We start from the raw sequence: 25,521 nt of genomic DNA, 5'->3' as shown, positions 1-25,521 counted from the left end.
TCAATATGGCACCTCATAGATAGGGATAGTTGGCAGCCCTGGTGGGGGGTTAGCATCACAGAAGGTACATGTACGCTAGGAATGTTAATCCCGGCATCCCGGGGTCTCGGCCTTTTTAGGTCCCAAAAATCCCGGGATTCTTGGCAAATAATCCCAGGATTCTCGGGATTTGTAATTTGCACTGATGGTAATAAATTTTCTTGACCAGCATTGGCTATATTTCTTTTTTATACCCGAGCACACTTGTGCACAAGGGTATTATAACTTTGTTCACATAACGGTTGTTTGTAACAGGCGAAACGAATCGAGATAGATATAGACAAATGTATACATAAATGATCAGAATGAAAAGAGAAATCGATTAAGCGGTGAATGTCTGTCCGTCTAAGATATCTTAACGAAACTTTGTACGTGCACTTCTTTCGGGCGTAGGACGGATGGTATTGAAAATGAGCAAAATTGGACAATAACCACGCCTACCTTCCATATAACGGTAATTCTCAGAAATACGAAAACTGCAATATTATAGTAACTAAATACTGAAGATTATTCACTCAAAATTGATATTTAAAATTATTTTTAGAAGAAAAATAAGAATATTATAAATTTTTGGAAAATGGGCGTAGCCACGCCCACTTATGGTTACATGTGTACATCTTGGTAACTGCTGCACCAATTTCTTCCAAACTTGGCACAGTTGTTGGCCTAGGTACAGCATACCAAATGGACAATAACCACGCCAAGAAATACGTTTATGATAATATTTTGGAAAATGGGCGTGGCACCGCCCACTTATCTCGGTAGCCCCNCAATTTCTTCCAAACTTGGCACAGTTGTTGGCCTAGGTACAGCATACCAAATGGACAATAACCACGCCAAGAAATACGTTTATGATAATATTTTGGAAAATGGGCGTGGCACCGCCCACTTATCTCGGTAGCCCCTCTACCAATTTGTACCATACTCGGTATGGTTATTGTGCTTGCCACATAAAAGCAAAACGTTGAAAATTGTTGAAATCGAACTGAAATTATGGCCGCTTTTCATATAACGGTAAATTTCAGAAAGGCTTGAAACTTCAAAATTTCGAAATTTACGGACGCTAATTTCGGAAAGGTGAAAAACATATATTTAATACTTGAGCCGGGTATTTAATGTTCGGCTCCGCCCGAACTTAGACTTTCTTACTTGTTTATTTAATAATTAATATTTTTTTATAAATGTCTAGCTCACTATATATATAACACCGTGCGATAGTAAATTTTACACACAAATATCAATGTATTCGCGAAACCATGGGCCAAATATATGTAGTAAAATTGCGGATTTAGTTCTGACGTTAGTAATTCAAAAATTATTTAAAAAATTCAGTGAACTGTGCTTAGAGAAGAAGTATGGGTATCAAACTAAAGAGGAAATCCTGTAGAATTTAAACAGATTAAAGTTTTTGGTGCGGAGGGACTGGTAAGTATTGAAAATGTCCTTTTAAAATTTTATCCTTGAAATTTCGCAATATTTGTTTTTGAAAAACTTATATGTTTTGAAAGACTTATGTAACCTCGATAACATCCCCGAATTTTGTCCTTCTAACTTTATCAGCTTAAAAAATTACCTATTCGTCCTTGTGAATCCAACAAATTTTATTTTTTTAAATTCTAGAGAAGTTTCCTCTTGCATTTGGTACCCATATTTTTATTCTACAGTGCATTGAATTTTTTAAATAATTTTTGGAATTAATCATATCTTTGAAATTACAAAGTCCTTCAAAATAAATCCTGCGATCAGAGAGAACAAATAAAAACGCTACTTTAAATAAAAAAGTTGGTTTCAAACCGATTTATTTATTATTTATTTTATGGTAGGACAGCTTCTTAAACAATATAGAAGCAATTCTTTCGATTTAAGTTGTTGGAAAGTAATGAATGTCTAAATCCCGGGACTAATACCGGGATTGTGATAACGAAATATGCATGTACATATGAATGTATGCAAATGATTTGTATGCATATGTATACATACATGCATACATTAAAATGCAAAGGGATTTCCCGAATAGAACTATGTAAATATTTACTTATAAGCTTATATTTTATAGTATTTCTCCATAAATATCATCTCTTGCAGCCGCGAGCGTTATAAAAATACATATTTCATTCCTCTAAATTGTTAAAAGCTTTATGGAGCCAATGAAAATATCTGGTAACAGATGCCCAAAGTACACTTTATTGTATATAGGAGGCATTTCTACACGATCTTTAGTCGTCTATGGCGCAGGGCGAGAGCAGCAGAAATGCCATATAAAACAAAAGCAAATGACACTAGAACCAAAGGAATCTAGCGGTGAAGAGCTGGTGGCCGAAGATTGGAATCTGTGGATAATCTACACTTACAAGATAAGCCTACTTAAAATTTTATGTATTGTTCTGCCGTTGAAATTGGCGAATGAATATTTTTTTTTATCTGGTACTGGCTTTAGGAGTTTTCGAGTGAACTATACGTCGCAAGATCTATCGCTCGGTTCGTGTAGGTGATGGATATCGAAGAACTGCAAACGCTTTTTAATAACATAGATATATATGTATTTAATAAAATTCTTAAAAATAACACGATTGCGTTGGTTTTAACATGTCGTATGTATGGATGACTCTACCGATAATAAGAACCATAGCTCTCTATGGCACAGAACTCGACATTGTTTGAAATGAGATATTTGAGCATAGAGCAGGCAGCCAATCGATAGAAAAATTGTGCCAGAGAAAATTGTGGAAAAGCAAAAGTGGTAGATATCATCTCGGAATATGGAATAAGCAACTTCAAAATTTCCCTCCATAACTATTTCTCTTCTATTTAGTGGATGAACCATATAAATATTTAAGTTTTTACCTAGTCCATAATTATTAGTTTGTACATCTTATTCATATTACCTTTAAATCTGTTTAGTTACATATATTGCTGTTGTACTTAAAAAGACTAAGGGCCGATTGTTCAATGTCTGATTAGCACAAATCGGAGGTAGAAGCTCCGGTTAGATACAACGACTGCTTTATCGATCACATGTTATATGCATGCTGGCGAAATCGTCGATAATGATGTTTAACCGGCAAGTAGTGATAACCAGACATTGATCAACCGGCCCTAAGTCTGTACTAATTTTATATAATGAACAAAAAATGAATAAATGGAATCCGTCAGGGCTAAGGAATAAAGCAAGCTGCGCCATTATAAGGCGGTACACAGACGATTCAAAAACGCCCGAGGGAATCGGAACGGTAATCTCAGCTGACATATGTGGACTCCCAAGTATATTTCAAGCATAGGCGGCATCAACAAATCGGAGAGTCTCCAAGCCCTTCTTTGCAGTAGGATCACACACCATCAGACAAAAGCTTAGGAGAGAAATGAGATCAAGTAGAGAACAGCGCTGGAATGAAATCATTGAGCTGCGACAGGCATTGAAGCTATTGGGAGGATACAATAGGAAAGTATATTACAAGCTGGTTAACATGTCAAAGGACAAATTAAGTATTTCGACAGGCCTCTTAACAGGCCATTGCAGATAAAGAAGCTACATACATTCACTTTTGATCTTGTCCAACAATTTATGCCGTTTCTGAGACAATGCAGCTGAAACTCATGAGCACACACAAGACATGAAGACGAGAGAAATACCTCGTGACACTAAGTCCGCAGCCAAATAACTCATTGGATTCCTTAAGCCTCTCGGCCGCTGTGGTGTAGTGGTAAGCAGTGCGCGCTTCCACTCCGCAACGCCTGGGTTCAAGCCCTGGTCAAAGCAACATCGCAAAAAAATATAGAAAATAGGTTTTTTCTTAACAGCAGTCGTCCCTCGGCAGGCAATGGCAAACCTCCGAGTGTATTTCAGCCATGAAAAACAGCTTCTCATAAAAATACAATCGCCGTTCGGAGTCGGCGTAAAACAGTAGGTCCCTCCGCTTTGTGTGACAACATCAAGGCGCACGCCACAAATCGGAGGAGAAGCTCGGCCAAACACTAACATATGTGTAAGCGCCAATCTATATATATATTCCTTAAGGCTGTTAGGACTGAGCGTTGTAAGGAGTAAGAGGGCTCCTGGTCGGAGTACATACCTCAATAACTATCTATCTATATATGGATGATGAAGCTCCTGCAAAGACATCCATCCACTCAGCATCCTGGACAACGAAAGCAAGGGCCCCATGAATACAATAGGACTCAGAGAAGAAGACCCTATCTATAAATGATGTATGTAAATGCCGCAACTTATTAAAGAACAGACGACATTGACAAAGTTCTTGATACAAACTGAAAAGCAGTTATAGTGTTGAGTAATAATAAGAAGAAAATGATGAGAGGGGAAAAATGACACTGAAGACCACATAAAATCACAGCAGGTCTATCTCCAAACCAAATTTACCCATAGAGGGAGGAAAACCCGTTTAAAAATACATGATATTCGCAGCCTTTCGGAAGAAACAACCACCATCAACAAGATGAAGCTGTCATAAAGGTGATTCCAATTTAAGATACCAACGATTTCAAGGATGCACTCGGCTTCTTTCTGTTTTCACCCTAACAGGGCAATTCTGGCTAAGATAGTAAAAAGTCTTTCGTACTTAGGACAAATGAAAGATTGATGGCAAGATAGTCCGAAAAACTTTTTATATTCTAGTACAAAAGCTTTAGAAAAAAAGCTCTATCATAATTATTAGAAAAAAGAAAAGATGTATTTATGTATTTGCATATTTTTTAATTTCATTAAATTTATATAAACGTATTTAAATTTTTATATTTTTTTATAAAATTTTTTTTTTCCGGTATAATTTCCTTTTTGGTTTTAAATTTTATACTTTAAAGGGCTGTTCCCAGGTCTTAAGAAAATCGAGAAATTCATTTAAAATGACGGGCAAGAAATGGAAAGAAATTTTCTTTTATCAAAAGTTCTTAAATCAGTTAGCAGCTCTCAAGAAAAAAAAATGTTCGTATATTTATTTCTTCAAAAAAAAATTACAGTAAGAGTTTTTCGAGCAACAGAAATAATGAAAAATATTTGTTATGGTCTTATTTAATTTTCTTAATACTATGTAATTTTACTTATTTTTTTAATATAATTTTCTTTAATTTATTTTATACTTATTTAAAAGTAAAAAGCGTTTTTTAATTTCAGTTAATTTTAAAGTATATACTATTTTCTTCTTTTTATTTTTAATCCTCTAATTTAATTGCAAAAAGGCGAACAGCATAACGCTAATACCTCCTCGTTAGAAGATCTTTCAATTAGTCAGAAGTGTGCTTTCAAGATGGCACAATTGAAAAACGTTTTACGAAAGACTTTTGACTTTAGAAAGACTGTGGTGAGATGAAAGATAGTTGCCAGAATTGCCTTTTTAATCGTAATGTCAATCTGTAACGTCTGCTGGCACTTTTTCTCTACCAACTACATATTTGTAGTTATTTATGGTCATTTTTTTAAGTTTTTTTTTTCTTAGTTCTGTATTCGAGTAGTAAATATTTTGAATAAAATTAAAATCTAATTGATCGTGTGCATCGGTAAACCCTTTACTTTTCTTTTTAAATTAATTATTCATTTCAATAAAATCAAAAGTTGTACTCTGCCAACAAATTATTCGCTTTGTAATAGAAATACATACATATGTATGTACCTACATTACGGTGGTCCTTAAACATCAAATGAAAGATTTTTTTCAGTATCACCCCTCAATCGGTAATACCACGATCACAGATATCACATATAAATTTTTATCCTGATTGGAGTCGTTTAAGGCGTGTCGCAGAGGGGTCAAAGGCCAGAAGCCTCTATGGAGACTCAAAAAATTAAAAATACTTTTTTTTTCATTTAACACCCAAAGTCGACACTACTAAAGTCGAGGATATCACATGTAAATTGTGATTCCGATTGCAGTCGGTTAAGACGTTTTCATAGGGTAATCTGAAGTTTGATCCCTGCTCGACATGCCTTAACCGACTCCAATCAGGACCAAAATTTATATGTGATATCTTCGACTATGGTAGTATCGATTTTGTGGACACGCCTTAACCAACTCCAACCAGGACCAAAATTTATATGCGATATCTGCGACTACGTAGGGGTTGAGGCCTAGGAAATATGATGTAAAAATTGTATTCCTACATTTAAGGACCACCCTAATGTGCATACACATGTACATAAGTACACAAGTAAACAAATCAAAACAAAAAAGAACATAAATATTTTTTTTCCAAATGACTATAAATAACATGCGCCCACATCCAACACGCTCAGATCGCTCACTTCTGCACTCGAGAGCAAATGCGCTTAACGCGATCAGCATTCAGTCAGCTTGTTTAATATTCATTCCAAAGTCATATGCAATGTGCACTGCTCACCATCATGATTATTCAACAAGCTTGCCCACTGCAGTTTACAGCTGATGCTGACGCTTCAGTTCAATTTCTACTTTCGCTCAATAGTAGGTACTTTCAAACATATTTTTGACTTTCGCTGGATTTGCTCATCACACGAATCTAATAGCAAGATCTTAAAGGCGTACACACAGCTCCAAATAAACATATGTACATTAGGCTGGGTCGATTTTGTATGGGGGAAAATAAAAGTCGTTTGACCGCATTGTAATAGTAATATTATGATGTCTTAGGTCTTAGTAAATTGTTATTGGCCACGAAAGATTAATTTAATACTTATCTTTAACCCGCGCAGTTACATCAAAGTATACGAATTTTGAAAATGAAACTTTGGCTGGTAATATCTATGGAATGCGTTAATTTTTATAAATAGGACGATATATCAAATTAAGGGTTATTACATTTAGTACCTCACGTTCATTTATCATTTTTCAATAAGTCTTAAATTTTTAAGATATTAAGATAAAACTTACAAAAACTATAATTTTCCCTTATAGATTTTCAATTCTTCATTACTTCAGCAACCAAGTGAAAAATACAAAAAAGTGAGACGGGATTTATTTCAAACGTTTTAATGTTTTCGGATGTTTATATAGTATTAAAAGANTATTAATGCTGTTCTTTACATCTTTTGACTATAGGCCAGTGCAATTATCAAGAGAACAATTAAAAATGTATTGAAAAAAGATAACTTTGAGATTAACGATAAGCTAAAGGGCTGCGAAAAATTTTATTTGACTTTATCTTTTGCATTAACGGATTCATTATTTAATAATATGCACCAAACCTTTTTACTGAACCCAGAATTTTTAACAAGAATTGGTCTTATTCGACTACTGTGCTGTGGGTGACTTTGCGGTCGATGCGCGCGCTCTTAACATTAAAATAAAATACTAATATTTTGCAGGCTTCTTGTTGACTTCATGATACATTATATTTTCACTATTACCAAGGGATTTGAGTAAAATTAGATTTCCGACCCGCCCTAATGTACATACATACAAAAACATATGTATGTAAATGCAGGCGCTTTGCCTTTTAAATAAGCGACAACTTTGTGCGCCAATTTAGTTGCTACGTTCACTTGGAAAATAACGCACCACACGAAAAGTAGAATTTTTCTAATAATGCAGCTGCATTTCGGGAATTTTTGGTTATTGACAGCGCTGCTCTGTCTTAGCGGCATCGGTTTGGGCAATCGTCTAATGCTGGCGGATGCTTGGGTAGCGCGTGGCAATTATCATAATGATGGTGGGTAGTTGGAAATATGTATTTGTGTTTCTATATAATTTTGAATTCCTTTTCACCTTACTGCCAGCGCATCCCGGCAAGTGTGCCATCACCGAAACATTGATCATCTCGCCTGGCGAGTCTGTGAAATCTCCAACTCAATGCGCTCAGATTCATTGCGGCAATGCAGAGGGAGATGCGCGTATTGTTGGGTGAGTTTATTATGTTTCGATTTTTATTTTTTCGAGTGAAGCACGGCAATGTTGTTAAAAGTGTTGATTCTTTAAATTAAACTACGTTTACCGGTACTTTAAGCATACATGAACTTGGACCATAGGAAAAATCGGGACACTTATACGTCCTGAATCTTAAAAAATATTCAGCGGGACAATTTTCTCAAAATCAGTACTGTCCCGCCAAAATCGGTACGAATGGTACCGTGTATAAAGATAATATCCTTTTGTATTTTATGTTTGATTCATTCATATTGATACATTTTCTTACATTTACAGTTGCGGCTCAGTTGGTGCGCCAGATGGCTGTATTTGGGGCGATTATGTTGACAAAAATGCACCCTTCCAGCAATGTTGTGCTCGGCATCTGATCTGCGATGGTGGTTTGAACAATGAGACGCAGCGTCTTCAAGAGCATATTTGGGGAATGTTCGCGCCGAAACTGAATAATGCAGGAATTCAGGGTGCCGCAGAAACGAAGGAGTAAATAGAGATGGAATTTCGGGAGTCAGGAGGACACCCATGGTAAAATCGAGAGAACTAAAGAAAAACACATGTGTTAAGTTCAATTGGTTCTTAGTTTTTGTTATGAAAATTGTGATAATCTTTTGTTGTTTTTGGTGCTAAAATATAGTCTGCATATAACAGAATTCTATATTAATATTAGAAAAAATTATTTGTAATAAAATATGGTTGCTTTTTGTTTAATACTAGAACAGATATCGAACTCAAGTTGGCAATGCTTGGGTTTCTCTTAATTTGCGACTATGTAGGTACAATAAGAAGCCATCAGCTCTCTGGATGTATGTTTATTCATTAGGGAGGTCCATAAATACAAAGGAAAATTAACTCTTTTGATTTTTCCTGCTGCTACCCCCTGAACTGAAGTATATCAAATATAAGGAGCGCGGTGTCCATTCGAACGACATGACCAAGCCAGCGGAGCCGCTGTATTTCAATTCGCTGCACTAAGTCCATGTCGTTGTAAAGCTCATACAGCTCATCTTTCCATCGTCTGCAGTACTCGCCGTCGCCAACGCGTAAAGGCCCGTAAATCTTCCGCAAAATCCTTCTCTCGAATACTCCAATAGCCGCCTCATCGGATGTTGCCATTGTCCATGCATCTGCGCTATAAACCAGCACGGGCATAATGAGTGACTTATAGAGTGTGATTCTTGTACGACGAGACAGGACTTTACTCCTGAATTGCCTACTCAATCCAAAGTAGCCTACTCAATTTCAAAGTTCTCAGATATCTACCTCCATCGTAACAGCGGGCACCTTCTGCGATGCATGGATGCTCTAAGCACTCTTTGCGAACACTATCGAAAGGCAATTCGATATCGGTACACATCAAATGCAGATCAGCTCTGAATTCGGCACACTGCTCGATAATGATGCTCACTGTGCGAAAGTCGAGTTATTAATAGCAGTATATAGATGTTGTCCTAAGCGTTTCAAGATTACCTTTTCAATTGCCTGTTCCACCGCAGACAAACCGTGGATACCACGTCAGTTAAGTCAACCCTTTTGACATTTTGATAATAATGCCAACAGTCCACTCATCTGGGAAGCACTATCCCAGACAACTCTACGTTTGAGCAAGCTTTGAAAAACTCCGCTGGTATTCCATGCGACTCCACTGCTTTTTTGTTAGAAGCGATTTGATAGAAGTAGTCAGTGCGGAGACAGCGCATCTGCCGTAATATGGTTGTTGGTAGCCAATCCTTCAGAAAATTCCATTTCCATTTAGCAAGCTGCTCCACTTCCGTACGCATAAGTAGGCCATGTACTCTCCTTATAGGGTCCTCGATTGCCAAGTTTTTGTTAATCACTGCGATAAGCTGAATTTTCCTGTCTTCTAATGGCTTCAAATCATTTATTTCACCATTTAGTTACATTTGACTTCTACACTCGACTCTCCACTAACTCCAGATACTCACAAATAAGGACGTCTGTTTGAACAGGGACTTCATTGTTTTAGCCATTTAGATCTAAGAGCACAAGTTTCATTTTAACAATGGGAAGGAACCCGTTCAATCGCTATTAGACTGTTTTCTTGACCCTCAAAGCGTTTAAGATAGAAATAATAATTTACCATTGGGATAACAGAGCATGTAAGAAAACTTGAAAGTCTCTCATTATGCGGGTAGTATCAAAGTTATGCGTCTAAAACATGTTCTTAAACTGAATTTTTGTAAATTCGGTAATCCATATTCTCACTCGGAAACAAATAATATTTCATTTCATACTTTAATGGCATAGCTCAGTAAAAGACAATTTAATGCATGCCTTCAAAAAACAACAAAATCTTAATACTCGTAGTGATACAATAAATGATTTCGGTTTTAAACTTGCAACGCCTGCTGGCATTGATACCATCGTTACCCATAAATCATATTTACTTGTCTAGCAAAGGAAAATTTAAAAATTGTATGCTTGCAAGCTGCGTAGGATTAGCAGAAACATAGTATATATCATACACCGAAAATTCGAACAACAAATCGAATAAGCTCAACAGATAAACAATTGGAAAATTCACAAAATTCCACAAAATTCAATTTCCTTAACATATCAAGCGAGCAAGAAAAAGGGAAATCCACAAGTAACAAGATGAAGAAGGAAAAACACAACAAAAATAATAATTGACAAGAAGCAAACAACAAATATTGCATATCACTTACAGGCATAGATATGTATGGATGTAAGGAGGCACTGGTAGCATTGCCTGCCGTGAGGCGTACGGGCCTGTAGATGGCAGCACGCAATGTGGCGGGCGATCAAAAAAAAACTGTGTATGTCTGCAAATGTGAAAATTGGCAATGAGAGAACGCAAACTATTTCAATGTCAAGTGTAAAGGATGCGGTTTTGAAGTGGTAGAGGTTTTGGGTATAATTTAATGCATTTTCTTGGTTATGTTTTACTCTACCGCTGGCCGTGCTAACTTAGGATTTAAGATACAAAATAATAGTGAAATGTGGGAGTACTATTAATACGAGTTTTATAATTTATAAATGTGAGAGTTCGTGAGTGAGTGTGTGAGCGTGTGATTATATTGTTTTGCTCTTGCTCACCAAAACGGCTGGACGTATTGAAATGAAATTCAGCACTTGTACATGTTATAAGACATATGCCACATCTTACTGCCGGCTTTACTAGCAATTTAAGTGAGAAATTATTAAAAAAAAAAAAATTTTTTTTTTTAATTGCTTTCGTAAATCATGAAACGTTAAATTCACTTAATTAACTATTAAACAAAATATTACAACAACGTGCATGTCAAGCGAAGGGGGTTAAAATTTTTATTGGAAAACATTTTTTAAGAGCGATGCAACCTGTTTGGAAATACAATCTCAATTTAAGTAATCAGTTTAACAAAACATTTTAATATGGGTATCAAACGAACTAGTTTTAAGAGAGCTTACATTCGAAAATGTTTTTGAAAAGGGTTGCCACTGATTTAGAAATTCAAAATCGATTTAATAAACAAGTTGAATCAAATATTTTAATATGGTATCAACCGAGAAAGGTGCAAGAAAACTTAATTTCGAAAATATTTTTGAAGAGGGTTGCCATCTGTTTAGAAATTCTAAACCGATTCAATTAATACTTTAAACGAAATATTTTAATGTGGGTATCCAGTTAGAGGAAGTTTTGTTTCCAAATCGTTTTTTAGGAAGGTTACCACCTGTTTAAAAATTCAAAATCAATTTAATTAACATCCTAAATGAAATATTTTACTGTGGGTATCAAACGATGGAGTTTTGAAAAAAAGTTTGTTTGGAAACATATTTTTAGTGGGTTGCCACCTGCACAAAAATAACAAGGTAATTGAAACCAAAATATGTACATAGTATGCAAAAGTCAATCGGAAAGAGTTTAAACAAATTTTTTTTCGATTTCTAAATTTTTGAAGAGTGTTGTCACCTCTTTAGATATTCAGAATCAATTTAATTAAGGAGTGTAATGAAGCCGGGGTGGACCCGAATGATTAATGAATAATAATAAAATAAATAATGACTTAAGGCTAGCGACTTATGACTTATGGCGAACGACCAATGAGTAATAACGAATGACAAATAAGCAAATAGTACTGCTACCTAATGAGCAAGGACTTATGATCACAGACTTATGGCTAGCGTCTAATAAACAATAACTTATGGCTTGATACCCTCGACTTATGTCAATTTACTATTGGCTAACAATTCGAAACAACTGGCTAACGACTTATGACTTAGAACTCTTAAATGTGGGACGCACAATCGTATATAAACTAAAATATTATTATTACGAAAAGTTCACAGTTGAAGGCTTATGACTAACAAAAAAAATATAAGATTATATTTCATTAGTAATGTGGCTCAGAACTGAGCTAACCTTAATTAGCTATGAGGAACAGTTGTCAATTTTTTAAACTAAGCGGGAAAAACTAGTTCACTATACATAGATATATGCTTAATTAAGAAAGAAATCAAACCATTGGCCAAGGGGAGAGATCTATCCCCCTAATCCATCCCTCTGACTACGCCACTGTATCAGAAGTGGGAGTGGGGTCAGTCCAAGTTCACCTATTCTCAATACCAACCTACCTTAGGAAACTAAAACTGGGCTAGTCCTTTTTATCAGACGGATGTTACACCCCCTTAACTCGATGATTCAAGCCTGAAATTTAAATCTACTAACAATTGTCTTGACAGTAAGCAAACTTGGCGGCAAAGGTCGCAGGAGGGATCTTCTCTTCAGAGTTCCAACTATAAACATTTCCTCGGCATTCTGACTACTGTAGTGTATACCAAGGGAAGGTGCCAACTATCCAGGAAGCCCCTATTCACCTAGTGAAAAGACTTGAGGCCCTTTTATTCTCTAACAGTCAAGCATCGCTGAAAGGTCTAAACTCATGCGAAGATAATATAAAGAATTTCACTGAACGCCGCAGATCTCTAAACGAGATGGCCTAGCATTGTAGAACACAACTCATATGAGTGGCTGGACAACGAGGTATTGAGGATTACTGCAAAGCTGACCAATTTGGCGAGGAAAGCTCCGTCCCCATCTTTCCGAGGAAGGACATGGCAGGTATACCAATGTTAAACTAGATGTTAGGAATTATCGCAAAATACAAGCGGAGAACGAACGCTTGGGAAAATTCACGTTCTGTGAAACCGCCAAGGAAGGAGCGCCCCATACCACTGTCGCAGCTGCATATGCGAATAGGTAGGGGAAAGTGTATAGCACCTTATCTGCCACAGCCCAGCACATAGCAAAAGACGGCTTCATACGCTCGGAAACCCAACTCTACAAAACCTTGCATACAAAGTGTAGCAGATAATACAAAAGCAGATGTCTTCGTGGTTGCTTTTCGAATGAACCTTTTCTTTTATTCTCCCTTTTCTCTTTTTGCATTGTGTCTGCTTATGTCTAGAACAGAGTTGCACATTTATGTTGCGATATAAGCTATGATATAATATAATGCAGTGTATACACTAAGTTGAGTGGTTACGTTATTACGGATATATTGCTACAATATCGAAAATTAACATACAAACATTATCAAAGCTCATTTCGTTAGCAAAATGGGTTGATCCCGAGGGGAACATGATTACATATGGCATCACAAAGAACCTAAGTGTAGAGGGAGTCACTAACCTATCGTGCACACGGGCAAGCAGACAGGCATAGATCAATCGATTTATCTCTTCATTTTGAGCGTTTAGATATATACATACATATATTTATGTCTATATCTATCTCAACTCTTTTAAACTAATACACCGTTAACAAGTGCACTCGGTATAAAAAGCGATAGGAGAAGGGAAAATCAAATAAAGTAGAAAAACATCGAACAGCCTTAAACTCGTTTGCTACCTGCGGCGACTAAAAATGAAATGAAATCACGTGTCAGCTATGAAATTCAAAGCGGTCGAACATAGCATGGCACTCAATCCATTTGCTAATTCAACAACATCAATCAATTTCAGCTAGCCGGATTTGAATGTCCTTGCGGCTTATATGTAAAATTTGGGACACATGCAAAGGGAATGGCCCCTTTTCTGTCACTTTTACCAATATAACCTCAGGTGTTTGCTGAAAACGGATGAGCTGAACTAATAAAGGCGTCAAAAAAGATGTGTATACACTGCAGCAAAGTTTGACTCTGTGTTTATAGCCAATATTAACTAGGCGAAGTTTGTAAATGATTACTTACTTAAGGTGTTCTTATACGATATATATTTGCATGTGTACATACCACTTTTTACATATCGAAATTCCAAAATATCGTGTAAAGGCAATTTAGATTTGTTTCTGTACAAAGCAGATGCACGTACATACGAAATTGAAATGTTTCTATTTTCATCTGACACACAGATAGAATCATCTGGGTTTAAATTATTTCGTTTTCAAAGAACGTATTTTTAAATAATTATATAAAATCTGTGAATTTGACAGACATACGCAATTACATATGTATTGAAAAAGTCACATTTACAGATGCAAATACATATCGTGTAAGAACACCTTTAGTAATAGCTTACTCGCAATTTGCACTGAAGTCGTTTTTTTCTTTTCATTTCTAGTTATTTATTAAAATTTCGTCACTTCGCATATCTTCACACACTTTCACTGCATCTTGCACAACTTTTACAAACACCAGTAATTATTCGCTTGTCACAAAGGAAATATGCACGGCAAACTTATAATTGTGATGCACGTTGCTTAAGATCAAAGAGCAACAACACAGGGTACACAAAATAAAAGATTTTTACTATTGTCATAATTTTCTTTGTGTTCTTCATAACTCATAATTAAAAATGTATGCTTTGCACTCCTTTTTTGTGCAAACTATTTATGTATCACGAGTGTTAAGTTCTCAAAGCCTTTTTGCACATTTTTATTACTATTTTTTGTGTTAATTTTTTATAATCAGCTCACCTGCTGTAAACTTGCTTCTTAAATCTGGCGACGAAAAAAATGAATGCAACATAAACGAAGTGTTAAATTAAACGCAAACTAACGCAACTTACTATATAAAAAGCGTCGAATAGCATAACAAGCGCAAATGGCGTCAATTAAAATTAACGAAGTTGAAACAAAGCCGTGCATTCCAGTCAGCGTGGCGGCTTCGGTTTTGTGATGTACAATCTAGCATATTTCAGTTACAAGCACTTTTTGTGCTACAGTTGGATTTGGTTTACTTTCTTTTGTAAGTTTTTGAATCTTATGTTTGGTTAGGGAAGATAAAAGTAGTTACGGAAGAATTCCGTGTGACTTATGCAGGGAAAAAATCGCGCTTGGAGGGATTGAAAGATAACTGTAAGCATTTGGAATTTTATGATGAACCAAAATGAATCCTGCAGATGGCACAATGCCGATACCGGCTTATTCCACATCAATGTAAAACTCTCATATTTTATTTTACATAAACCGAAAAAGTTTATTTACGTAAATTTTGAAAATGTGGCCACTCTCTTATACAATGCTGTAAAGAAAATTTCGATTAGGTAAATATGCTTGCCTTAATTTAATATTTCAATTTCCTAGTTATCAGATTCTGAATTTTTAAACAAGTGGCAACCCTCTCCAAAATATTAATAAAGTAATAAAGCCCTAGTAAGTGATTGACACCTGGGTATATGAAAAGGTTTGGACTAAGTTAACAATTAGTTTGATATTAACTTTTTGAGCAGGTGGTAACACTTTTTAAAAATATTTTTGAAATTAAGCTTGCTTAGGCCTTTCGTGTTTGATCTTCATACTAAGATATATTATTTAACTCGTTACTAAAACTAAATTAGAATTGCTAAACCGGTGGCAATCCCCTTCAAAAATATTTTTGAAATACAGTTTGCTTAAACCTCTCTAGTTTGACCACCTTAATAAAAAATCTTATTTAACTTGTTAAATAAATGAATTTTTAATTTCTAAACAGGTGGTAACCCTCTTCCAAAATATTTTCGAAATTAAATTTACTCTTGTTTGTTACTCATATTAAAAAAAATTCACTTAACTTCTTAATTAAATTGATTTTTAATTTCTAAACAGATGGCAACGCGCTTCAAAAATATTTAAGAAACAAAGCTTTATTGTACCTTTCTCGTTTGATACCCATATTAAAATACATATTTGATTTAACTTATTAATTGAATTGATTTTGAATTTCTTAACAGGTGGCAGCCCTATTTAAAAATGTTCTAGGAACAAATCGTTTTTAAACTCCGTTTTCACGTCTATATTGTTGTAATATATTTTGCTTACATATTAATCAATCGATTTTAACTTATATAAAAGGTGGCAACTCTTTGCAAGCAATATTCTTTATTGAAATCCAGGTTACAACCTATCTGTATACTAAGTTTCATTGAATGACGTACATTTTTTTAGCGCAAAAGAGCAACAATCATAATCACACACTCACACATAAACTTTAACATATATAATCCGGATATCTATTACTAGGGTTTGGGAATGAGTCTAGAATTTTCGGATTTGGAATGAGTTAAGAATTGTCGAATGTAGGCACATACACATACATACATACATACATAGAAGCCATATTTATTACTATGTAATTACTAATTAGTCACCTTGGTCACAACATAAAACAACTAATTAGGCAATTTTCGCATTGCCAAAATCAAACGGACTTTGTAATGCTCAATAGTGACAAGGACTCGTCAAAGGCATTTAGTTCATTTCAATTGCCTCTTCAATTTATACAATAAGCTACGAGTACATAATTTGATATTTATTGACATTTTGTGAAAGAAACTAAAGGAAAAAAGGCTGACCAATGCAATAAATACTAAAAGAATTTAAGTTTTAATTCGTTGGTAAGAGGCGGGACCTACTAAATATCATTCTTTTATAACAGAAAATTGTACGTCTACTATTTAATTTCATGAAAATCTGACCATAAATTTATGTATATATCTGTGTTCGTATGGAATAGTAACTCATGTCGAAAGGCTGGCTTTAGTATAATGCGGCATTCGCAGCAACCGATTGCGAATGACTCACCAGCGCCGAGCCGTTGAAGAAACAAATAAACATGAAAGAAATAGTTCCGATACTAGCAAGTTAATATTCTTGTTAAGTCTCATCAAAAAATTCCTTGTGGTTTAAAGAATAAAGGGAATGGTGCATTATATTAAATCCAGCCTTCCAACATAAGCTACTATTCCATACGAACATAGATATGTATGTATGTACCTATGTATAAGTCGTTTCACCCCTACTAAATATATTGAGTGTCTGGCTGAACTGAGTCCAGCTATTATTAGTGCTTATTTACAATTTTGTGAACTATATCATAGTGAAAAATTCGGTTCACTAACCTAACTGAGACCTAAGTATGTCTGTGGATAACCTAATCCACTACATTTTAAAGAAACTATTTAATTACAACAACAGAAAGCGGAGCTAGGGAATGCGCTTGCGCGGTAGAAACGATGCTGAAAAGGAGAACAAGGCAGCAAGATTAGAAAAGTGGCGTAAAGGTAATTCGTATAAATGTGATACTAAATAGCATTTGTATGATAATAAATTTGTAGTTTAAATGGTGAATTATTGCAAGTGTTGTTTAAGTTTTTAAATGCTCTTTTTAATATTTTTTTTACATTATTCCAAAACTCATTAAACATTATAACTCATTTACACTAATATATGTGCTTACCTTCCCAGCCAGCAGAGAAACGTACTTTTTGCCGACAGTGCAGTTTTCGTACATTTTTCTTATCCGGAAACGTTCAGAAAACGATTTTCATATTTGTTCATTTTTCGTATCCGAAAAATGTCATCATCTTATTTCAAAGCAATAATTTTAAAATATTTGTTCAAACTGAAAACACGTATACGTACTCGCCAGTAGCTGAGTGTGCAGAGAAGTGTGCTACTATTTGTTAGCTTTCGGGAGGTCTCAGGTTCGAATTCCGTCAGAAACAATACATTAAAATTAGTTATTGAAATTGAAATAATTGCTGAATCTTAGATTTATTTTTTGTTTGGCTTCCTGTAACTATGAATAAGTTTCTGTGAAGTTCATAATGAAATCTTTTTCAACGAAAAATTGACTCAGACAAATTTCAGGAAAACAGCCGAAAGCACATCCATTTTACAAACATTTTCGAAAGTTTTCTGCACATACGTTTCGGATGAATACTTTAGTGGGAGAACTGATCTGAAAAACGTCGGAAAACGGAATCGGAAAACGGATGAAACATCAGGTTTTTCTACGAAATTGTTTTCATTATCGGTTACGTTTCCGGATATTTTGCTGGCTGGGTTGTTACCTCTACAGGTTAATTATATTTTGTTTGGCTGCTTGCCTACCTTCTTCTTACTTACTCATGATCCATTTTAAGGAGTTTACAATAGTTAACGGCAGCTGCTCCACGTATTTTGTTATATATGTAGATCTTGGCGTAAAAGGCGCAATTAATATAACAATAATCTGAATTTCCCAGGTCATCTCAATACATTATTCTCTTTGGTGTGCATTTCATGGTTGATGTTCATGCTCAAATATAACGTGGGCGTGGCTTAGTCTACAGGTAGTCTTTGTATCGAAACTGCATATCTGACTATTAGCCAATGAAATGACATCACGGAAGGTAGGCAAGCAGTCAAACAAAATAACTGACACGTAAAGTTAAAAGGGACCTACGCTCAGAAAAAAAGATTTCGAGAAAAACGACTTTAAAGTTTACCAAGTTGATTTTGATGCTTCTGAACGTGTTAATGGATTGAAACTCGTTACTCGGGGGTTTTCGGGGTCGTTGATTACGAATACGATGTTAGTTTTCCAAAATTTAAAATGGCGGATCCAATATACTATATATATTAGATCCGCCATTTTGAATTTTGAAAAACTAACATCGGATTCGTAAACAGCGACACCGGAAACCCCCGAATAACAAGTTTCAAGCGAATCCGATCAATTTTTAAAAAAGTCATCCGCCATATTGAACCCGCCATTTCGAATTTTGGAGAACTAACATCGGGTTCATAATCAGCGACCCCGAAAACACTCGAGTAACGAGTTTCAAGCGAATTTGATTAATTTCGAATAGTTTGGCAGATTAGATTTTTTTTGTACTTTTTTTGTGAAAGTACCTAACTTCGAAGTGAAGTTGTGAAAAAAACTAAAGCAGCTAGAAAGCTGCGGTTTATTGCAATCGAAAGAGCGGCCCGTTTACTATACGAGTCGATGAAAAAGTGAAAACCGAATTTTTCTGACCGTAGGTCCCTTTTAACTTTACGTATCACATATACAGTATTGGCCAATACAATAGCACCCCCATTTCAAAGTGATATTGTTTGCACTCATTTTTATTTATTTATTTTTATTTTATTTTTATATGGGTTTTGTTGGAGAATGAACTGTATTTTAATTGAAAATTCTTAAAAACAAATAATTAAACATAAGTGGCAAACAATATCGCTTTGAAAGGGGGGTGTATGTCCAATACTGTATGTAAACTGCAGTGGGTAACGAGGTAAGCACATATATTAGTGTAAATGAGATAAAATGTTTAATGAGTTTTGGAATAATGTAAAATAAATATTAAAAAGCGCATTTAAATACATAAACACCACTTGCAATAATACACCATTTAAACTACAAATTTATTATCATACAAATGCTATTTAGTATCACATTTATACGAATTACCTTTACGCCACTTTTCTAATCTTGCTGCAAGCGCTGTTGCAACACGTCCCGTTTCGCTGTATGCTGAATGACTTACACTGGCTTCACACAGAGAAACTTTTGTTGCTCATTTTCTGCAACTTCTCTTTTGGTGTTGCCCTTCGCGTTCACACAGAGCAATTTAATACTATTTATGAGTCGGTATTATGCAAACAATGCCATTTGCGTTGAAAAGTTGTTACGAATGCGCTAAAGTGGCAGCTATTATTGATTGTTGCCCCGAGTTTCGCCCCTTTCAATTCTTATAACTGTTCTTATCTTGTCTTTCTATGCCTGTGCCTATTGTTATTGCAATTCCTATTTATAGTCTAATTCCTACTACTATTCCCATTTTTAATTCTATTCCTAAACCAATTTATATTTCTACTCCCGTTTCTACTCCTATTCCAATTCCAATCCCAATTCCAATTATTATTCTTATACTTATTCCTATTCGAATTTCAATTCTTATAACTATTCTTAATTCTATCCAAATTTCTATTGCTGTACCAGTTCATACTCCTATTCCAATTCTTTTTCCTTTTCCTATTCGAAGCGTTAAAGGGCTATTTAACAAATTTTATGTCTTTATTTATTATTTTTTGTTCCGCTTTTCTACTTATTCGCAGCAAATACGCCACAACTAAATCACCTCAATCAATACCACATAAATCAACTTTATTGAGAACTTTTCGACACCTACGCTACATATTGATTTGTGTACATATCACGTTTTACTGCTAATCGAGTCATGCACCCCGACATATAATCTCTAATTACCTTTTTCCGTTTTTAATCAAACTTTGACGTTAAATAATTTATGGCCTTTAACTCCTGTGTGAGATGATGGTCAACTTAAGCAACACATATGTATGTACACACATACGTGTGCGTAAACAACCGCGATTATCCAACTTTTCCTAACACTTTGGTAATGTTGAGAATTTTGGTTCCGTAAATTATGAAGATGAAGAAATATTGGTTGATAGGATTCGCAAAAGGATTTGTTGACTATCAACTAAGCTCATCGGATATAGGAAAATGTATGGAATGTTTTCTCTAGGAAATTAGTTAATTCATCATCTACGTATTAATAAATTTCATAAAAACTGTCTTGTATGTACATACATAGACCCCTAGACTTTTTTCAATGCTTGGCTGATAGTAAGTTTTCCACCGCCTGGACCACCCTATTACTTTTGTTAGCAGTTTTGACCGGCATCTGAGTAATACAAACTAGAGATGGGCGCGTGAGTGCTTTTGGCTCACGTCCACGCTCGCTCACGTTGATGGTTTTGTAAATCACACACACTCATGTTCTGTTATATTTTTTCAATCACGTCCACGCACGCTCATGCACGCTTTTTCATGGGCATTTATAAACATAAATATTGTTACAAAAGCTTTGCCAAACGCCTTGCCCCGGATGAACGCACTACTAGGTTTATTCGCGTATTCAGATTTTCATGTTCGCGCACACAAAAATCCAACAAAGCAGGGGAAATTGAGAGGCCAAATTGACATTTCATTCTGATGAAAAGCTGCTAACTTCTGCTGGAAAAATTTTTGCCAGCAGCCATTTGCCAGCAAGAAAAACAGCTGTTCAAAGCCCTCTGTTTTCAATTTATGAAAATATGGAAATTTATTTTAGATTTAGATTTTGATTTATTATTATGACTTTTAAGTTTGAAATAACTTATTAGAACTGCAAATGTATCGGAAGAAAGCAAATACTCATTTACGCATGTTTGATTAGCAAATTGCTTTAGGAAAACTTTTAATGTATATCCTGTTCATGTTTTCTTTTTTATGCTTTTGCATGTAAACAAAATTTCGATCAGCTAAAAACTTGCAAGTTTTTGCGACTTACAGATTGTGGTTTTCGTACGTCGTGAGAAGACAGATCGAAGACAAATTTCCTTTTAATTTTGTAAATAATTTTTTCAAAAGAAATAAATGATTATTGATGACTAGGTATGGCAGCACAAAATGTCACAATATGCTTAATTGTCAGGTAGTTAATATGGCGTCCGAAAAGTGACAATGAAACTACCTTCTTTTTTGTATCATGGTTTGTACCTTTGAATTCGGCAGAAGTGTATACACAGTAGTAGTTTACGATTTTATTTTGTTTGAAAATACACATACATATGTATGGATATGTATACATATGTATATCATACGAGCCCTAAACGCCAAAAAGATGTTTAACGAAATTTTTTTGAAATTTTTAATTTTGATGCAGACATGCATCTAGATGCTTTAGGATCATCAAAAAGAAAATTTTGAAAAAAATATGTCGCTAACATCTTTTTGGCGCTTAGGGCTCGATATGATAAAATTACGTGATTGACGGAAAATCTAACTGACGCACGCTCACGCCCGCCAAAGTTTCAGTCCCGCACAATCACGGAAGTTACGTGATTTTTCTCTCGAGATCACTTATACCCACGCATAGAAAATCACGCGTTTTGCGCATCTCTAATACAAACCATTTCCAAATTATATCGAATGACTATGCACATTCATACAAACATAACAAAATCACCCAATCTTCTATTTAGTCATCAATATGGCAGATCCATGTAAATACAAAACTGGCCCTCCACTCGCATTGTTATGAGCACTCCACAGCACATTGGTTCACAGACAGAGAAACAAAACAACAATGCTGTCACAACTAATGACAGAAACAAAGACATAAACACGTACAACGTTAAAAGATTAAATTTACCAAACTCGAACATAAATACATATCTGCATTTCCAACGGTCGCGACCCGTCCTAATGTGCATATATGTATTTGCCTAAAAATTACCCTTGGCACTCGTCGATTACTGCTAATTAAACCAATCGATTGCTAATGCAACTAATCACCGTTTCACCTTGTACATTTATTACGCCCACAACGACAGATTGGAGACATATGGAAGCGTATTTCCGAACAAATGAAGAATTAGCCGGTGGCAATTGGGATCTTTAACGGTAATTAAGGCTACGTTAAACATACATATGTACATACATACACTTATATGAATTAATTTTTGCCGATACTATAACCATTACTATTGACATTACCGTTATAATACGCGATACCATTAACATTCCCATAACAATTACCATGACCACTACCATTAATATTACAACCACTATTAGGATTACCATCAACAATACAACCACTATTACCATTACCATTAAGATTACAATTACCAATAACACTATGAATTCCATTACCGTTAAAACCTATACCATTGCCATTACCATTACTTCCCCATTACTAATTGCATTACCATTACCATTGCCATTTTCCTTACCATTACTATTTCATTACCATTACCTCTACCGTCGACTTCACTGTTACCATTACTATTATTATTACCCCTGCCATTACCATAACCACCAACATCTGATTTTTTCCCCATTCTGAATTCTGTTTACAGATAATTTTCGGGTTTACTATTTTGAATTACTAAATGCCCATAGTCTTTTTACTTCAAAGTATTCCTTAAAAATGTTAGACATGTGTATGTACATTAGAGCGGTCCAAAAACAGTAAAGCTGGAATTGTAATGCTCTCATCCCGTAGGAAAAAAGTTTACCCCTATTTTTTTATTTTGAAATCAAAAAATATTTAAAGGTCGCTCACAGCGCTCAAAGTTTTCCATATATTTTTTATGGGTAAAAAACAACTATTCGTTGAAATGGTATAGAATTCTTGAAAATAAATATTTTTCGATCGGAAAACTCTTGTTGTTCTCTTCAGGAGACGTTCAATAATAATATCCAATTATTTATTTAACAATTTTTCAATACTAACGATTTTTTAATGGCCCTCCATTGCATTTATGCGGGGTTTATGTGGCTTTATGGCAGAAATATAAGTTATACAAAGTTGGGATTAAAAAAATGGTTAAATAAACAAGTGGGTATTATTACTGGGAATCTACCGCAGATAAATTGAGCTTTCCGATAGAAAGATATTTATTTTTAAGAATTCTATACCATTTCTAAGAAAAGTTGTTTTTTCCCTATATAAAATACATGGAAAACTGTGGGCGCTACGACCTATAAATATTTTTTGATTTCAAAATAAAAAAAATAGGGGAATATTTTTTCGGTATAGAACAATCCTAGGGGGTGAGAGAGCATACAAATTCCGACTTTACTTTTTCACACGCATTTTTGGGCCACCCTAATGTGCATATACAGAGGGCTGCCAACTTGGCTCAAACCGTGCCATTTTCGACCCTATTTTACATCAAGTAGCACTTTTGGAAAATAGTAATATTTCAATACATTTTCGTGAAATCCTTCGCGTGTACTTCTTTTTCTCAAATAAACTTTTCTAATTTCATTATTAGATTATTCAACTCGTTTATCTTATTATGGCATTGCACTTTTGTTTTAGAAATGTCGTTCTTATTTTATTGCTAAATGAGAAGGATTTAAAAGGAAGGCACCTTTTTTTGGCACTTCTATTTTTCTATTTGGCACATTTTGGCACTTTTTTATCACCAATATGGCACCTCATAGCTAAGGATAGTTGGCAGCCCTGCATATACATATGTATATAAATGTATGCGTATGTAAATACTATTTCAATATCATCCTGAGGCGGCACTATTCCATTGATATATGTACATACCTCAATGGTATTAACCAACTCCTTTGCATGAAATGGCTGCAGCTTAAAAACTAAGAATTATCAATGTGGACGACAACATCATTAGCCGCTTTGCATATTCATAGTCCCAGAGGTAACAATACACGTGTGCTTTATGTTAATCCATGGACTTAAGTAGTACATAATAACACACAAACTCACTTGCAATCCATTTTATTATCAAGTCTAATTATTCGGCATTTTTAAGTCAGTAGCAGCATCTGTTGCTCTTCTAATGCGTATTTCACCAGTTTGAGTTAAACAGGTGTCCTTACAAAGATTTACAGAATGTTAACATTTTACATTTTGTTTTCGTTAACCGATAGGTGTGCGTTTATTTCGCATAAAATGTTCCCAGCAGCAATTCATTAACAGTAGCATTTTAGCCGTTAACAGTATGCATGATAAGCTTACCTCTAGTATACTAAGTAAACTGATAAAAAGTGAAAAGTGAAAGTCATTGATAATATTTACACGTCGATGGTCCTCTGCAATAACGACACAATTCAAAACTAAAAAAAAATTAAAACGCTTACTACTGTTAAGTGGCTCCAGTCTCTAATCCTTGTCGAATCCATGTCTAATCTTTAGTACTTACTTTAGCAATCCTTACTACTTACTTTAGTAAGGGTTGGGTATGGATTAGACAATGATTAGAGACGAGAGCCATTTTACAGTAGTCAGAGCTTTTATTTTTTAAATTTTGAATTATGTCGTTGTAGCAGAGCACCATCGATATGTTTATAATATAAGTAGACATGATCCATGGATTTCAATTTTTAAAGAGTGTAGAAAACACCAATAAAAAGTTACTTAGTTAGATTTGATTGGGAGCTTATACTTGCAGAAGGTGTACAGTTCCAAAAATATAAAATCAATGCAATATTAAGCACCAAACATGGAAATTAAACTAAATTTTGTTGTCACTTTTTATCGTCTTCGTGATCTCAATCAAAATAGGGGGGTCTGCTCTGTATTGCGATTCGAAAAGCAAAACATTCTGATTCGAGTTCTTGGCACAAGGAATAAGTCTATGTGGCCTTTCGAAGCGCATTGAGTTTCGAATCGGAATACAGAGTAGACCCCTGACAGAAAACCAAAATTAAAAATGAATAATTCGCTTTTACTAAAGGCTTGAGCATAGACATTGAAAGCGTGTACTTGATTGGCACCTTGACAAACCGTAAACCCGCTTTACTGCTGATACTTTTTATTTAGAAATATCAGTACATCCCGATTTGCGCTCGGTCATAAAGGCTTGCCGGTCTATGAAAGAGGGATGCTT

The 25,521-nt window shown here is 35.0% G+C and overlaps 1 protein-coding gene across 1 annotated transcript; it reads left to right on the top strand.

The window, feature by feature from the left end:
• Positions 1–7,420: 7,420 nt before the first annotated feature.
• LOC108368869 (uncharacterized) lies at positions 7,421–8,519 on the top strand. Its single transcript, XM_017623816.1, has 3 exons — positions 7,421–7,674; positions 7,742–7,865; positions 8,166–8,519. The coding sequence occupies exons 1-3, from the start codon at positions 7,551–7,553 to the stop codon at positions 8,371–8,373; spliced, it is 456 nt and encodes a 151-aa protein (XP_017479305.1). The 5' UTR covers positions 7,421–7,550; the 3' UTR covers positions 8,374–8,519.
• The last annotated feature ends 17,002 nt before the right edge of the window (positions 8,520–25,521 follow it).

Source organism: Rhagoletis zephyria, unplaced genomic scaffold (genome assembly GCF_001687245.7).
Source record: "Rhagoletis zephyria isolate East Lansing unplaced genomic scaffold, Rhagoletis_zephyria_1.1 Rzeph_scaffold_00054, whole genome shotgun sequence".
In the NCBI taxonomy this organism is placed as follows: Eukaryota; Metazoa; Arthropoda; class Insecta; order Diptera; family Tephritidae; genus Rhagoletis; species Rhagoletis zephyria.
Note: the sequence above shows the minus strand (reverse complement) of the source record. Positions and strands in the feature narration are given on the sequence as shown.